The sequence below is a fragment of the Pongo abelii genome, chromosome 6 (genome assembly GCF_028885655.2).
Source record: "Pongo abelii isolate AG06213 chromosome 6, NHGRI_mPonAbe1-v2.0_pri, whole genome shotgun sequence".
NCBI classification, from domain to species: Eukaryota; Metazoa; Chordata; class Mammalia; order Primates; family Hominidae; genus Pongo; species Pongo abelii.
Window position 1 is genome coordinate 68,592,687 of NC_071991.2, and position 17,941 is coordinate 68,610,627.

At 42.1% G+C, this 17,941-nt stretch overlaps 1 protein-coding gene and 1 pseudogene across 1 annotated transcript in view; one reads left to right on the top strand and one right to left on the bottom strand.

Moving 5' to 3' along the window:
* Positions 1–1,814: 1,814 nt before the first annotated feature.
* Positions 1,815–4,853, top strand: LOC100438011 (ataxin-2-like protein; annotated as a pseudogene).
* A 2,173-nt stretch (positions 4,854–7,026) lies between these two features.
* The window catches only part of LRRC72 (leucine rich repeat containing 72), a 53,658-nt gene continuing 42,743 nt past the window's right edge, over positions 7,027–17,941 (bottom strand). The window contains 2 exon segments of the mRNA XM_003777090.4: positions 7,027–7,257; positions 8,469–8,496. Coding sequence (XP_003777138.1) covers positions 7,092–7,257; positions 8,469–8,496 — 194 coding nt within the window. The 3' untranslated portion in view covers positions 7,027–7,091.

The following is a 17,941-nucleotide window of genomic DNA, read 5'->3' on the forward strand; positions in this document are numbered from 1 at the left end:
CATTGGAGAATTTGAACTTTTTTATTGGTTGGTCTTCCTTTCTCTCTCTCTCTCTTTTTCTTTCTTTTTGCATCTCAGATGACACAAACCAGTGTTTGTTTTTTGAGACAGGGTCTCACTCTGTCACCCAAACTGCAGTGCAGTGGGAATGATCCTAGCTCACTACATCCTCAGACCTCCTGCCCCAGCCTCCCCAGCCTCCTGATGATATAGGAGTTAAGAAGAAATAACTTAGGCAGATAGTGAGAGTAAGGAAGTCCTCAATAAGGTTTTCCTTTTAATGAAAATCATCCCCAAATTATTTTATTTCTAATAAAGAGCAGCCTGTAAAATCGAGCTGCAGACATAGACAAGCAAGCTAGAAGCTTGCAAGGGTGAAGGCCGGCAGCTGTGCCAATAGGAAAAGGACACCTGGGACTAGGAATATTCAAAATGCTGGCTCCATCTCCCCTTTTCCTTTCCAACCACTTGTGCAGTAGGGAGCAGACAACATGGCACAGCCAAGTGGAAAGTCTATTTGCATAATAAGAAGATTAGGGTGGGTTAGCCAGCTTCCCAAAGCACTATATAAATGTCACACCTGGTCCAACCAATCTGTGGGCCCTATATAAATCAGACACCTCCTCCTCAAGTCTGTCTGTAAAATCCGGTGCACTCTGCCATGGGTTGGAAGTCCCATTCAGAAGCCCCTCTCTCACAAGAGAGAGAGCTGTTCTCCTTTCTCTTTCTTCTGCCTATTAAACGTCTGCTCCTAAATCCACTTCTTGTGTCTGCCTACTGGATTTCCTTGGTGAGACAACGAACCCCAGGTATTTACCCCAGACAACGACATGGCTTCACTGAGCTGGGCTGGATGTGAATCCTGGGCCACCCACCCTGCCCGGATTTTATTTTTTTTAAGAATTGGGCTCACCCTTCCCATGCTGTTGCTCAGGCTGGTCTCCGGACTTTTTTTTTTTTTTTTGCTATTGCTACATAGCTGTTCTATGTAGGAGAAATCTGTCCTAACAAGGATAATCCTTGGAAATTTCCCTTTCAAATCTAGCATTTGCTTGTCAAATGATCATCTCTTGTAAAAGGGAAAAGATTAAAAAATAAAGACAAAGATAAAAATATAAAAAAAAAAAAAGAATGAATGGAAACGTATTCTACAAGGAGAGCCAGGCCTAAAAAAAAAAAAACAGCTATTCATCAAGATGCAATACTGATAGATGTCGGAGGCAGACAAATGCCTATGCAGATAAGGAAGGGTCCCTGGAGAATCTCTGCTCCCAAGTATTTATGCCAGATGTTTTTGTGCAGATAAGGGAACCTGCACAGGGTCTTGCCTGGGCATGCCCACAAGGGACTGGAGGCCCAAATGCACTGGCGGAATAGGGTGGAGCCACCAGGAATTCGCGCCTTACGCGTGGGAGGAGCCTGACCTCTTCAACTCATGTGTTGTGGCCTGGCATTCAATTTGTGAGGTGGAAACCTGCGTGCATGAGCCCTCTTTGTTCAAAACTTTCCTTTCACTTAATAAATTCTGGCCTCCTCACCTTTCAACATGTCTGCATGCCTAATTTTTCCTGGTTGTGAGTCAAGAACCTGGATTTAGCTGAACTAAGGAGCAAAAAAATCCTGCATCAACATTTCAAAATATAATTAAGAATAGGGGTTCTCTCCACCCCCCGACACGTCGGGGCTCCCCCCGCCTGCCAATGGCAGGCCTGGCTTCCCGATCCCCCTCGCTTCCCATGTTCTCCCGTGGGGCCCCAGCCCCGGCCCCCTCTCTCCCTCCCTTCCTTTTAATTCCTCTTCCAGACGCTGCTATCATGTTGAAGCCTCAGCCGCCACAACAGCTGTCCAAGCCCCAGTAGCCGCCGCCTGCGCAACAGGCCATGCCTCCGCCGCAGCTCCACCGGGGCCTCCTGCAGCCTCCTCCGCCTGTCTGGGGCCTTCGGCTGCGGGGAGCTGGCTCGGTTGGGGAGCCGACAGCATCTTGACGACGCAGCCGCCACCACAGTAGCAACACCAGGAGATGCTGGGAGCCGCTGCCATCGGCAGCGCCAGGGGACAGAGCACAGGAAAGGGACCCCCACAGTCACCTGTGTTTGAAGGCGTCTACAACAATTCCAGAATGCTGCATTTCCTTACAGCTGTTGTGGGCTCCACTTGTGATGTAAAGGTGAAAAATGGCACCACCTATGAGGGTATCTTCAAGACGCTGAGCTCAAATTTTGAACTAGCAGAGGATATTGTACACCAGAAAGCATCTGAGCCAGCAGGTGGCCCTCGTCGGGAGAACGTTGTAGACACGATGGTGTTTAAGCCAAGTGATGTCATGCTTGTTCACTTCCGAAATGCTGACTTGAACTACACTACTAAAGACAAGTTCACCGATTCAGCCATCGCCATGAACTCCAAGGGAATGGGGAACACAAAGAGAAGGTGCTTCAGCGCTGGGAGCGGGGTGACAGCAACAGCGACAACTACCACCTCGAGTCCGACATGTCCAATGGATGGGACCCCAATGAAATGTTCAAGTTCGATGAGGAGAACTACGGTGTGAAGACCACCTATGACAGCAGTCTTTCTCCTTATACGGTGCCCTTAGAAAAGGACAACTCGGAAGAGTTTCAGCTGTGAGAGCTGCGTGCGGCCCAGTTAGCTCCAGAGATTGAATCAAGTCCGCAGTACCACCTGCGGATCGCCATGGAGAGGGACAATGGGCGCACTGAAGAGGAGAAGCACAGGGCGGTCCAGCGGCAGGGCTCGGGGCGGGAGAGCCCCAGCTTGGCATCCAGGAAGGGGAAGTATATCATCCCTCTGCCTCGAAGAGTCCAGGAAGGTCCCTGGGGAGGAGTTTGACGCAGCAGCCCTCTGGGCAGTCGGCCTGGCCTTAGCAATTTGCCACCTCGTGGCCCTCACCATCTGGACAATAGCAATCCTGACCCAGGTTCTGAGGCCCGTGGTATCAATGGAGGCCCTTCCTACATGTCCCCAAAGGCACAGAGGCCTCTCAGAGGTGCCAAGACTCTGTCTTCGCCCAATAATAGGTCTTCCGGAGAAACTTCTGTTCCTCCTCCTGCAGTGGGCTGGATGTATCCCCCGAGTTCTCCCAAGTCTGCTGCCCCTACCCCAATCTCACCTTCCTGTCCTGAGCCTCCCATCGGCTTGGCAGTGCCAACCTCTTCAGCCTCCATCCCTGTGACCTCATCGGTCTCAGATCCTGGAATGGGCTCCATTTCCTCAGCTTCTCCAAAGATCTCCCTGGCCCCCACAGATGTAAAAGAACTCTCTATCAAGGAACCTGGGAGAACCCTGGAGCCCCAGTAGCTGGCTCAGATAGCTGGGAAAGTCCCTGGTCTTCAGAATGAACAGAAACTATTCCAACTGGAAGAACTGAAAAAGTGTGGGGCCCAGTTTAAGCTTCAGCCCGGTAGTTCCCCTGAGAACTGCCTGGATCCTTTTCCTCCCTGGACCTTAAAGGAGGAGGCCAAAGGAAAGGAGAAGGAGGATGATGGTCTGTTGACTTCAGAGCCCATGGGGTCCACCGTCTCCTCCAAGACAGAGTCTGTATCGGATAAGGAGGACAAACCACCCCTGGCACCAGCAGGAGGCACCGAGGGGCCAGAGCCACCCCCACCACCTTGCCCAAGCCAAACAGGCAGCCTCCGCTTTGGCCTCATCAAAGGAGAAGACAAGGATGAGGGCCCTATTGCTGAACAAGAAATCAATGTTGAACACCAATACCAAGGAGTTCAATCCCACAAAGCCTCTGCTGTCTGTGAATAAATCCACCAGTACCCCAACTTCTCCAGGGCCTCAGACTCATTCAACTCCCTCCATCCCAGTGCTGATGGCAGGCCAGAGTGGGCTATACAGCCCCCAGTACATCTCCTACACACCTCAGATCCACATGGGACCAGCTGTGCAGGCACCTCAGATGTATCTGTATCCTGTATCCAATTCAATGTCTGGGCAGCAGGGCAAGTACTGGGGAGCAAAAGGCTCCCTGCTCCCACAGCTCTGCTCCCTGCTCCCTGCTCCCTGCTCCCTCAGCCCCACTGCGGTGGCTGCCGGCCCACCTCTGGTGGCTGCCATGCCCTGTTCTTCCTACATCCCCTACAACCCTCAGCAGCTCCCAGGCCCACCTGCCATGATGCAGCCCGTGGCCCACTATCCCTCACAGCCGGTGTTTGCCCCCATGCTTCAAAGCAACCCACGCATGCTGACGTCGGGCAGCCATCCCCAGGTCATCATGTCATCCTCCACCCCTCAGTACCCTTCTGCGGAGCAGCCCACCCCCCAAGCCCTTTATGTCACTGTTCACCAGGCTTACCCACACTGTGCCACACAGCTTCATGCCCACCAGCCGCAGCAGGCTATCACGCCTGCTGGGAACCAGCCTGCAACCCCCAGTCCTGTCCAGCATCAGGCGGGGGTGGCTCCACACCTGGACAGTGGACAGCCACAGCAGAATCTGTACCACCCAGGGGCCCTGACAGGCATGCTGCCCTCTCTGCCACCGAGACCTTCTGCCCAGTCCCCTCAGAGCGGTTTCCCCCAGCCAGCCACTGTGTATGCCATCCACCACCAGCAGCTGCCCCACGGCTTCACCAACGTGGCCCATGTTCCCCAGGCCCACGTCCAAACCGGAATCACAGCAGCCCCACCCCCTCACCCTGGGGCTCCCCACTCGCTCCAGGTGATGCTGCTGCACCCACCCCAGAGTCATGGGCCCTCCCCGCGCAAAGCGCAGTGCCCAGAGTGGGGTACCTGCATTCTCAGCCTCCACATCCTCACCCTACCCCTACATTGGACACCTCCAAGCTCTCAGTGACCCCGACTGTCTCCTGACTTACTGGTAGAGTTCAATCTTATCCCTCCCAGCAGCTCCCCTTCCACCCCACCGGGGACCTGAAGATTTTCCTAGCCCCGATCTGAGACCTCCATGAGTGGAGGGAAGAGTGATCTATGTCTCTTCCCCCAGCAGCTCGGACTACTCCCAGCTTCCCATCCCCCCTTTCCCCAGGGGAGATGGGGAATTCCTGCCAAGCACCTTGAATAGGAGGGGCCTCACAGAGGGCAGTGCCAGGGTCCAGTGGGGGGGGGGTTCCTGCTCTGCCCCTGCCTGTCCCCACCCAGTATTGCCCTCCCATCCTCTCATCTATTTCCCTTCTGGACACAGAAGATCTTTTATTTTCTATTATTTATAACCTGAGACTTAGGCCCCCTGTTCTTTATTTCCCATTAACTTGAGTGACCTGTGTGAGAGACAGACAGATGCCCCATGAGGATGACTGGACAAGAACTTTTACTTTTTATTACATAAAAATATTAAAAATGAATAAATAAATAAAATTTTAAATAATTGTGAAAGTCAGCCAACTCTTATGGCCTACTTCATCCCAATAGCTTATAACTTATTCCCATAATATACTTTTTCATATGTACAATTGTCTTTTTAGTTTTTTGTCCACGATTTTAAATTGTGAGCATTACTTTTTGTAATGTGCTAACTTATACCTCCATTTCCAATACGGGAATTATGTCAAGACTTAGAGTTATAATTTGTTTTATACATTTTTCACAAATCTGACTTCACAAAAGTACATTATTGCAACACTGATTTTGTGTGTAAGCTTTGTGTGTGTGTGCATGAAAACATTGAAACTTCCTCAATAAATGAATGGATGTCCTTTTTGTATGTCTGCATTTGTGATATACATTTTGCTTTTTGACCTATGTCTTTATGAATATGGTTTGTCGACTCATAACTGTTATACCTGTGCAACTGTCATTAGTATACCTGAGTGCTTATGCTTGCAAAAATGTATATGTCATTATTGCCTATTTTATTGTATAAAGTGGCCTATAAAATGTTCTGTAGATATAATGTTTCTCAAACAAATCCATTTTAAAAAATGTAAACAAATGTCTTTTAATTTTTTTTAAAATTATTTTTTCCAGAATTACATTTTTGGGACTATGTCTTTTGTCTTTTGGATTATCGCCCAAGCCCGAGCAAGGGAATGCCTCAATTCTTTCTATCACCTAATCTTGGAAGCCACACACAACTACTTTTGTCATGATACCAGCCACTCACCTACATGAATGGTCAAATCTTTGCTTTTTCTTTATTCTAGCTGCAACCTTTTTCCAGGGAACATATCTGAATTTTTAGACTCTGGCCGTGCAAAGAATGATAAGTGCCCACAGGTGAATAGAGGCTGTAGATTCTCCTTCTAGGCCTTCATCTCCTGCCTATTTTGATGCCAGTCCACTTCTACAGTGTGTCTGTGTTTCCCAAGCACCATCAGCTAGAGGGAGATGTCACTCTACCCTTTGTAAGCCTTTTATCTATCTCCTTAGGGAAAACCAGTAATGAATTTGAGTTACCTTCAATGTCCACTTTTGTCACTCAGTACTAGGCAACTGCTAAAAGCATTTGGATTTTTTTTTTTCCCTGAGGAGCAAGTTTCTGGCTACACCAAAGCCAGACCGTTAGCCAGAACTGGCAAATATTTCCAGGGATGAGAGTCAAAAATAGTACCCTAGATAAATTAATTGTGTTATAGTCTTACAATGAAATATTATATAGCAGTAAGAATGATAGAATCATTGCTTCTAGCAACAACATGGATGAATCTTACAACGTCAAGTGAAAAAAGCCAGACACAAAATATTCATCTTCTATGATTCCATTTATATGCCTTTTGAAATCAGACATGGTTAATTTATTGTCTAGAAATCAGGACAATGGTTACTTTGGAAGGGTGAGTAGTGACTGGTGCAGGAAGCAGGGAGCTTTCAGAGTCCAGACAATGTTCTATTTCTTGATCTAGCATGCCAGTTACATAAACATGTTCAATTTTTGAAAATTCATTGAACTGAACACTTATGAATTTTATACATTTCTGTATACAATTTTACTTAAACAACTTTACATTTAAAAATCTAAAACGTAGGAATTATTTTTCATTATTGATGTTTCTGTTTACATTTAAATATCTCAAATAATATCATCGTAAGTATGTCATATGCTAAGTCACAGGGAAGTTTAATATACAACTGAAAACCACTAAGATTTCTAGAAATACCAGGGCTTATCTCAGTGTAACTGTGAGCATTTGAGCTGGTTCTGTTCCTTCCTCTTCAAGGTATCTTTCCTCTCGTGTTGGAACTGTGTCCCAGTTCATAGATGAAAAAGTCATCACTGATCTCTTCATGGACCTCACAAAAACAGCATCTTCTGGGTCATCAAACACGGTTCTGCAAAAAAAGCAATTATGTCAGAAAAAAAGCAATCAAAAATTAAAATTTTCCAAAATGAAATTTTTGTTCAAATGAATTGCCATGTTTTTCTGTGTTATTTGTAATATAGTACCACTAACAAATAATTTGCGGGCTCCACTGACAAATGACTTTCAGGCTAAGTGACACTATTTTTATTGTATATTTTGTTTATTTTATAAATAAAGTATCTGAATATATTTGGGGATCAACTGTTACAGTTTAGGTCTCACATACTCATGCAGTCATGTTAAATGAGATGGTTAAAATATTTATAGATATATGCATATTATTATTGTAAGTTCATTGTATTGCTAAGTTTTTTTCTACATTATGCCATATTTTATAAATCTACATGGAGATAATATTCAATACTGTATCCAAAGAAAAACATCTTAAGTGAAAAAATAAAAAAAGAATGATGACTCTAAATTCATCAGTACTCATCAATTTGAAAAGTCTTCCATAGTATTAGTGAGGTGCTTGCTTTTGGAAATGTAAATTCCAATGAATATAAAATGTTAATCTACATGATAACTGCTGTGACTGAACATATTTAGAGAATAGCTAAACAAGGAATGTAAAGCCCCACTTTCAGAATAGCTAATAGTTAAGGTTTTTTTTTTTTTTTTTTTTTTTTTTTTTTTTTTTGAAACAGAGTCTCACTCTGTCGCCCAGGCTGGAGTGCAGTGGCGTGATTTAGGCTCACTACAACTTCTGCCTCCTGGGTTCAAGAGATTCTTCTGCCTCAGTCTCCTGAGTAGCTGGGATTATAGGCGCCTGCCACCATGCCCGGACAATATTTTGTATTTTTAGTAGAGGCGGGTTTTCACCATGTTGGCAAGGCTGGTCTCGAACTCCTGACCTGAGGTGATCCACCCACCTTGGCCTCCCAAAGTGCAGGGATTACAGGCATGAGCCACTGAGCTCGGCTTTTTATTTTTTTAAGCATCAAATTATCTTTTTACTTATTTGGGATTTTGATAGTAATATTAAAAGCCCAAATATGTCAATATGAATACAGAGCTTGAACTCATTTATCACAGAAAGACCTAGCAATTTTTCTCATCTATTGAAGAGTGAGTCATTTTTTAATTCATTGAAATCTATTTTAGGAAATGGAGATGATTTAAAGGGACAACACAATTATGAAATAATATGATAATAAAAGTATAGATAAAATTACTTACTTGTCTACATTATTTGCAAATGCAAAATCTAAAAAAAAAATACATTTTACAGTTAGTATTTTCAAATATTTATCCAGCATTTAAAAACAGTGGAACAATGCTATAAAGGAAAAGTATAAAGCAGGGCTTTCTGTTTTCAAGTTATCCTTTACACAAATAGTTCAATCTGTCAAAAATGCCTTTTTATCTAACTCCAAAGCAAAACTTTCTCTTAGATATAGTGGGTTTTGCCTTAGGTTTTGGGGCAAATTTTTTTAATACAATACAAATCTCAAAACCCTGAGAACAGAAAGCTTAGTCAATTTATAATGTACCAATGGAATCCAAGTGGGAATTTTTATAATTAAGATATTGAGGCTGATATGCAGAAACCTATCCCTTTTCTTCTGAAAGGCGCATGCATCTATAAATGGACTAACAGTCCAAATGAGGAGAAATATTTAGGAACATTTCAACCATTTGGATTCTTAGCATTAACTTTAAAGAAACGGAATAAACAAATACTAGATCACAAGAATCTAGATCTTCCTAGCTTTGAAGCTCCAAGACTAGTCCTCAAAACCTGGATTTCTTACGGTGTCTTCCAGCGACTGTCACTGCTTTGTTGATTTCCCTCCAGAAAGCCTAGGGCCCGTACAGAGATGGATTTTACTAGCACCTGTTGTGCCAGTGAAGCCCACAGTATCAGCTCTTGCCATTCCACAAGCAGCAGCGACCACAAAGCCTCTCTGCCTTTGAATTCATAGCATTATTCCCTTCACAAGTGGCTAACGAAAGTCTCTTGTGAGTTTCTGATCATCCTAGGCTCTTTCTTTTTCTACATTTTCCTCCCAGCTTTAGTGGTATAATTGACAAATAAAAACTGTATCTATTTAAGGTGTACGACTTGATGTTTTAATATACGTATTCATTGTGAAATAATCACCACACTCAATCTAATTAACATATTCATCAGCCAGACAGTTGCCATTTTTTGTGTATACGTGGTGAGAACACTTGAGATCTACTCTCTTAGTAAACTTCAAGTATACAATACGGCTAACTATAGTCACATCATATAAGATCTTTAGAATTTATTCATTTGTGTAATATAATTTAAACTTTGTACCTTTTGACTAACATCTCCCCATTTCCCCTTCCCCACAGCACCTGGCAACCACCATTCTACTCTCTGCTTCTATGAGTTTGACTATTTTAGATTCCATATATAAGTGAGATCATGCAGTATTTGTTCTTCTGTGTCTGTCTTATTTCATTTAGTATAACGCTCTCCAGTGTCATCCATATTGTCAAAAAATGACAGGATTTCCCTGTTCTCTTCTACATTTTTAATTACAAAAAGCACATACTTTACTTACAATGAATATAAACAATAAAGAAAATAGTGAGTAAAAGGGAAATTTCCACTTCCTCTTATTACTATTAAGTATCACTATTAAAAGTTTTGTATGTATGTTTCCAGCCTATATGTCACACATATACTCATACATATACATGTGCATATACATAGAGATTTGTTTGTTGACAAAATTCTAATTTTGTTATTACTCATAGTATACTCATAGTATACTATTTTTTCAATGTGTGTGGTTTTGTTTTTTGTTTTCGTTTTTGTTTTTGTTTGAGATGGAGTCTCACTCTGTTGCCCAGGCTGGAGTGCAGTGGCACGATCTCGGCTCACTGCAACCTCTGCCTCACTGCAACCTCTGCCTCCGGGGTTCAAGCAATTCTCCTGCCTTAGCCTCCTGAGTAGCTGGGATTACAGGCGCCTGCTACCACGCCCGGCTAATTTTTTTTAATAGAGACGGGGTTTCACCATGTTAGCCAGGCTGGTCTCAAACTTCTGACATCAGGTGATCTGCCCGCCTTGCCAAGGTGTTTTTAATACCTCCAAATATATTATGGATTAATTCTATAATGGAATACTTTGTATTATACAAATGTGCCATAGTCTATTTAACATTCTCCTATGAATGACCATTTAAATTGTTTCTACTACTTTTGCTATTACAAAAAATGTTGCAACATGCAGTCTTATACCTATATATTTTTTCTTTGTCCATATGTGTAAGCACTTCTGTAGGGGAGAGATCAAATTTAGTCGCTGTGTCAAATGGTTTGCACATTTTATATGTTGGTGGACACTGCCATATGGTCATCCAAGAGAGTTGAACGAGTTTACATTCCCCTCAATAACATGAATTGTGCTTGTTCCCCCCTCATCTTTAACAACCCTTTAAAACTTCCACCTACTTGTTGGATGAAAATGGTATGTCATTGTTTTGATTTCCACTTATTTGATCATTAGTGAAGCTGATCATTATTTACATTTCTTTCTTTCTATATATGTCTTGTCCATGTCATTTATTTTGTTTTCTACTGAGATTTTTAAATTGACTTAGAGATGTCCTTTAGAAATTATGGGTGTTAACTTTTGCCTATTATATATGTTATAAAGACTTCCTCCAATCTTGCATTTTAATTTTCTTCCTATATGATGCTTATTTTTAATTATTATGGATACATACTAGTTGTACATATTTATGGGATACATGTAATTGTTTTTCATTTTTATGTAGTTAAATCTGTCAACATTTCTCTTTGATGGCCTCTGGGTTTTGTGTGAGGCTTTGATTGGCCTTCACTTTGGGATTATGAAAGTATTTTCTTCCAGTGCTTTTTGATTTCATTTACATTTAGATATTCAATCTCTCTGGAATCTCTTTTTGTATATGGTGTCTCCCTTAGAAAGTAATTCTAGTTTATCTCTTTGGCCCAGGGCTACTTTATGGCACAATTCTAGGGGGACCTCAGTAAATGTTTTCTGTGCAAAGAGTGTCCACTGGAGTTATGCAACATGGAAGCTCTGTTGACTGCTGATTTTTGCCTTCACAAATTCTTCTTGTACACAACTCCCTCAATTGCTCAGCCCTATGCCAAACAATCTCTAGATCTCACATTGACCTCTAATACCTACCTGAACCTTCATGCATAGGTAGCAGTTGGCATTTACTCTTCTGGGTGTGCCTGGTATGTCATAGCTACCCAAAGTCAGAAATGTCTTCAAGACTTGATTTCCTGAGCCGTTGATCTCCCAGCTCACAACTTTCACTTATCTGTTTTCTCTGGATTCTGTCCTGCCTTGTCTGTACTGGTGCACTCTTTGGTGAATTGCTGTTTGTTAAATAGTCTGCCTGGTCTTCCTTTTTGGCCTTACCCTTCTGTCTTCCCAAGTAGTACATGCCTCACCTGCCAGGCCCAGGCTCTGCAACACTATATCCCAGCTTGGGCTCAGCACCTGGAGCTCTGTCTTGAGCAAACATGGTGGAAATCTGGCAGCTTCACTTTTGGACCACTAATGGACATTTTAAAAGCTTGTTGGTATTTTATTTTAAATACCCCTTGATGTCTTTCTATATTTAGATATAGGTAATTGGTGAAAAATCTGCAAATCAGTTTCTTAAAGCCAGGTAGAAGCCCAAAGTGTTTTGGTTCTGAGAATATTGGCTATCATGCAATACAACCCAGAGACAGTAATGAAAATTGGTGCAACCCTTTTAACCATACTTATTTAATAAAGACTGATAGATGGGACTTGAAGAAAACTTAAAATTGATCTTGCTTCTCAAGATATTAGAAATATAATTGGTTTCTTTCTCAACTTCAGATTAAGGGTAATAAAATCAAAATGTGGCTTTACAATTGCCTCATAAAAATTTTTAAGTGTAGTTTCTTTCCAATAAACTAATTCATATTTCTCTTAGAATTACTCTAATAATTTTTTAGAATGTCACCATTAGGTAAGTTTTATAACAAAACAAATATAGAAGCTGAAAAACTATACGGATAAATTTTAAAAATTTACATAGTGTGTTTTATTAGTTTTATTACAAATGTTTGCTTAATTAAGATATGCTAAAATAAGCCATACTCTGGGCTAAAAATACTTTTTAGTTGTTATGATATAGTGGCCTTTTGTGGAAAATGAGTAGATTTATAATAATTTTCCTATCGATTATTAGAGGCTTTAGTCGACATATCTGTTAATTAAGAAGAAAAAGTTTCAAATGCAATAAAATACTCTCCCTATCTTTTCTGCTCCTGATTTTGTTTTTGGAGTTTCAATATGAAAAGGAGTAAAGAGAATTTAAAAAGGATTATAGTTCTTTCAGCAATCTGGTTAAACAAAAGAAATGTAGATCCCTAAAGGTAGGGATCACACCAATAATAATTATAGCACTGAAAAATAGATTGTGGGGGCTGACCTTGCATTGTTTGTTATTGTGTGCATTAGCTGTTTTTAAGAGGGGAGACTTTCTATCTAAAGACTCCTTTCCTACCACAGCATGGTCTACTCCAATAACATTCCATTTGGGCCATCACCTCTCACATGAAGTAAAAGGAAGGACTTTTACATAAACCAAGGAAGTGGCTGATTAACACAATAGTTCAACTTATTATACACTTGGTATGTGTCAGATCAAGTATCTCAATGTTTTACATATCAAGCATAACAGTCAAAGCAACATATTATACTTATTTTAAAAATCAGAAATCTAAAGCAAATGTCCAAAATAAAACATAATTATTAGCAGATCTGGTATTCAAACCCAAGGGAGTCTAATCCCACACTGGTACTGCCACCTCTCTATTGATTGATCTCTGACTTGAGTGTACATCAGAATCATCTGAAGGGCTTTATAAAACACAGCTTCTCGGGTCCCACCCTTGTTTCTAGTTTAGTAAATCTGGTTTGGGGCAAGAATTGGTAACAAGTTTCTAAGTGATATTGATGCTGCTGGATTGGGGACCATACCCTTGTTGATGAAAAGAGTCAAACTCTGTAAAATATTTGAAGGGATTTATTCTGAGCCAAATATGAGTGACCAATGGCCTATCAACACAGCCCTCAGGAGATCCTGAGAACATGTGCCCAAGGTGGTTGGGTCACAGCCTGCTCCCTCCCTCCCTCTTTTTCTTTCTTTTTCTGAGACAGAGTCTTACTCTGTCACCCAGGCTAAAGTGCAGTGATGCAATCTCAGCTCACTGCAACCTCCAACTCCCGGGTCCAACCAATTCTCCTGCCTCAGCCTCCCAAGCAGCTGGGATTACAGGTGCCCGCCATCATGCCTGGCTAAGTTTGTGTTTTTAGTAGAGACGGGGTTTAACCATATTGGCCAGGCTGGTCTGAAACTCCTGACCTCAAATGATCCGCCTGCCTTGGCCTCCCAAAGTGCTGGGATTACAAGCGTGAGCCACCATGCCTGATGAGTTAGACAAGTATAAAATATATAATATATATTTTATTATACCTTAAGTTTTAGGACATATGTGCAGAACGTGCAGGTTTGTTACATAGGTACACATGTGCCATGATGGTTTGCTGCACCCATCAACCCGTCAGTTACTTTAGGTATTTCTCCTAATGCTATCCCTCCCCAAGCCCCCCAGCCCCCAACAGGCCCCAGTGTGTGATGTTCCTCTCCCTGTGTCCATGTGTTCTTATTGTTCAACTCCCACTTATGAGTGAGAACATGCAGTGTTTGGTTTTTTGTTCCTGTGTTAGTTTACTCAGAATGATGGTTTCCACCTTCATCCATGTCCCTGCAAAGGACATGAACTCATCCTTTTTTATGGCTGCATAGTATTCCATGGTGTATATGTGCCACATTTTCTTTATCCAGTCTATCATTGATGGGCATTTGGGTTGGTTCCAAGTCTGCTATTGTAAATAGTGCTGCAATAAACATAAGTGTGCATGTGTCTTTATAGTAGAATGATTTATAATCCTTTGGGTATACACCCAGTGATGGGATTGCTGGGTCAAATTGTATTTCTGGTTCTAGATCCTTGAGGAATCGCCACATGTCTTCCACAATGGTTGAACTAATTTACACTGCCCCAAGAGTGTAAAAGCATTCCTATTTCTCCATATCCTCTCCAGTGTCTGTTGTTTCCTGACTTTTTAATGATTGCCATTCTAACTGGTGTGAGATGGTATCTCGTTGTTTTTATTTGCATTTCTCTAATAACCAGTGATGATGAGCTTTTTTTCATATGTTTGTTGGCCACATAAATGTTTTCTTTTGAGCAGTGCCTGTTCATATGCTTCACTCACTTTTTGATGAGGTTGTGTTTTTCTTGTAAATTTGTTTAAGTTCCTTGTAGATTCCGGAGATTAGCCCTTCGTCAGATGGATGGATTGCAAAAATTTTCTCCTATTCTGTAGGTTGCCTGTTCACTCTGATGACAGTTTCTTTTGCTGTGCAGAAGCTCTTTAGTTTAATTAGATCCCATTTGTCAATATTGGCTTTTGTTTCTATTGCTTTTGATGTTTTAGTCATGAAGTCTTTGCCCATGCCTACGTCCTGAATGGTATTGCCTAGGTTTTCTTTTAGGGTTTCATGGTTTTAGGTCTCACATTTAAGTCTTTAATCCATCTTGAGTTAATTTTTGTATAAAGTGTAAGGAAGAGGTCCAGTTTCAGTTTTCTGCATATGGCTAGCCAGTTTTCCCAACACCACTTATTAAATAGGGAATCCTTTCCCCATTGCTTGTTTTTGTCAGGTTTGTCAAAGATCAGATGGTTGTAGATGTGTGGCATTATTTCTGAGGCCTCTGTTCTGTTACATTGGTCTATATATCTGTTTTGGTACAAGTACCATGCTGTTTTGGTTACTGTAGGCTTGTCGTATAGTTTGAAATCAGGTCGTGTGTTGCCTCCAGCTTTGTTCTTTTTGCTTAGAATTGTCTTGGCTATACAGGCTCTTTTTTGGTTCCATATGAACTTTAAAGTAGTTTTTTCCAATTCTGTGAAGAAAGTCAATGGTAGCTTGATGAGTATAGCATTGAATCTGTAAATTACTTTGGGCAGTATGGCCATTTTCACAATGTTGATTCTTCCTATCCATGAACATGGAATTTTTTCCATTTGTTTGTATCTTCTCTTATTTCCTTGAGCAGTGGTTTATAGTTCTCCTTGAAGAGGTCGTTCACATCCCTTATAATTTGTATTCCTAGGTATTTTATTCTCTTTGTAGCAATTGTGAATGGGAGTTCACTCATGATTTGGCTCTCTGTTTGTCTATTATTGGTATACAGGAATGCTTGTGGTTTTTGCACATTGGTTTTGTGTCCTGAGACTTTGCTGAAGTTGTTTATCAGCTTAAGGAGATTTTGGGCTGAGACAGTGGGGTTTTCTAAATATGCAATCATGTCATCTGCAAACAGAGACAGTTTGACTTCCTCTCTTTCTATTTGTATACACTTTATTTCTTTCTCTTGCCTGACTGCCCTGGCCAGAACTTTCAATACTATGTTGAATAGGAGTGGTGAGAGAGGGCATCCTTGTCTTGTGCCAGTTTTCAAAGGGAATGCTTCCAGTTTTTGCCCATTCAGTATGATATTGGCTGTGGGTCTGTCATAAATAGCTCTTATTATTTTGATATATGTTCCTTCAATGCCTAGTTTATTGAGGATTTTTAGCATGAAGGGGTGTTGAATTTTATCAAAGGCCTTTCTGCATCTATTGAGATAATCATGTGGTTTTTGTCATTGGTTCTGTTTATGCGATGGATTACATTTATTGATTTATTGATTTGCATATGTTGAACCAGCCTTGCATCCCAGGGATGAAGCTGACTTGATCGTGGTGGATAAGCTTTTTGGTGTGCTGCTGGATTCAGTTTGCCAGTATTTTATTGAGGATTTTTGCATTGATGTTCGTCAGGGATATAGGCCTGGAATTTTTTGTTGTTGTGTCTCTGCCAGGTTTTGGTATCAGGATGATGCTGGCCTCATAAAATGAGTTAGGGTGGAGTTCCTCTTTTTCTATGGTTTAAAATAGTTCCAGAAGGAATGGTACCAGCTCCTCTTTGTACCTGTGGTAGAACTCAGCTGTGAATCCGTCTGGTCCTGGGCTTTTGTGGTTGGCAGACTATTAATTACTGCCTCAATTTCAGAACTTGTTATTGGTCTATTCAGGGATTTGAGTTCTTCCTGGTTTAGCCCTGAAGTTTGAACTTCCTGGCGGCTTTGTTTACACTGTGAAGGGAAACCCACCTACTCGAGCGACCCAGGTCGACTTCAGACTGTTGTGCTGGCAAGGAGAATTTCAAGCCCGTGGGTCTTGGCTTGCTGGGCTCTGTGGGGGTGGGATCTGCTGAGCTAGACCACTTGGCTCCTTGGCTTCAGCCTCCTTTCCAGGGGAGTGAACAGTTCAGTCTCTCTGGCATTCCAGGTTCCACTGGGGTATGAAAAAAGACCTCCTGCATCTAACTCGGTGTCTGCCCAAATGGCCGCCCAGTTTTGTGCTTGAAACCCAGGGCCCTGGTGGTGTAGGCACCCAAGGGAATGTTCTAGTCTGAGGGTTGTGAAGACCATGGGAAAAGTGTAGTATCTGGGCCGGATAGCTCTGTTCCCCAAGGCACAGTCCCTCATGGCTTCGCTTGGATAGGGGAGGGAGTTCCCCAACCCCTTGCACTTCCTGGGTGAGGTGACACCCCATTCTGCTTTGGCTGTCCCTCCGTGGGCTCTACCCACTGTCTAACCAGTCTCAATGAGGTAAGCCAGTTACCTCGGTTGGAAATGCAGAAATCACTCGCCTTCTGTGTTGATCTCGCTCAGAGCTGCCGACTGGAGCTGTTCCTATTCGGCCATCTTGCCGGCCACCACAACTGTAAATATTTATCAGACTTAATATCTGTGTTTATGTTAATGCTGGTTGGCTTTTCCTGAATTCCAAAAGGGAGGAGGGTATAAGGAGGCATGTCCGGAGCCCACTTCCCTCACAGCCTGAACAAATTTTTCAGGTTAACTTGGAATGCTCTTGGCCAAGAGGAGGGGTCATTCAGATGATTGAGGGGCCTTAGAATTTCATTTTTGTTTTACACTCTGAAAGCCACTGCTTTACACTATGCTCCTCTGCACCTACAACATATCCTATGGATGTTACTTTCGTTCTATGGGAAATACTAGGAATAAAGAAACAAATCGAATGACACCTTAAGGAAGTAATTTAAAATTGAGGCATTCTACAGTATAACTGGCCTGGTCTCTTCAAAAAGTCATGGAAAAAAAAAAAAAAACAGAAACAAAAACCAGGGAATCTATTCTAAATTAAAAGACACTGAAGAGCATAACAAATCTAATTGTGAATCTTGACTAGATTCTGGTTTGAAAAAGCACTGTAGAAACCTTCTTGGAACAATTGAGAAAATGTGAATATGGGTTTTTTGTTTGTTTGTTTGTTTGTTTTGAGAGAGGGTCTCATTCTATTGGAGTGCAGTGGTGTGATCTCGGCTCACTGCAACCTCCACCTCCTAGGTTCAAGCGATTCTCATACCTCAGCCTCCTGAGTAGCTGGGATTACAGGTGCTCGCCACCAAACCCAGCTAAGTTTTATATTTTTTGGTAGAGATGGGGTTTTGTCATGTTGGCCACGCTGGTCTCAAACTCCTGACCTCAGGTGATCC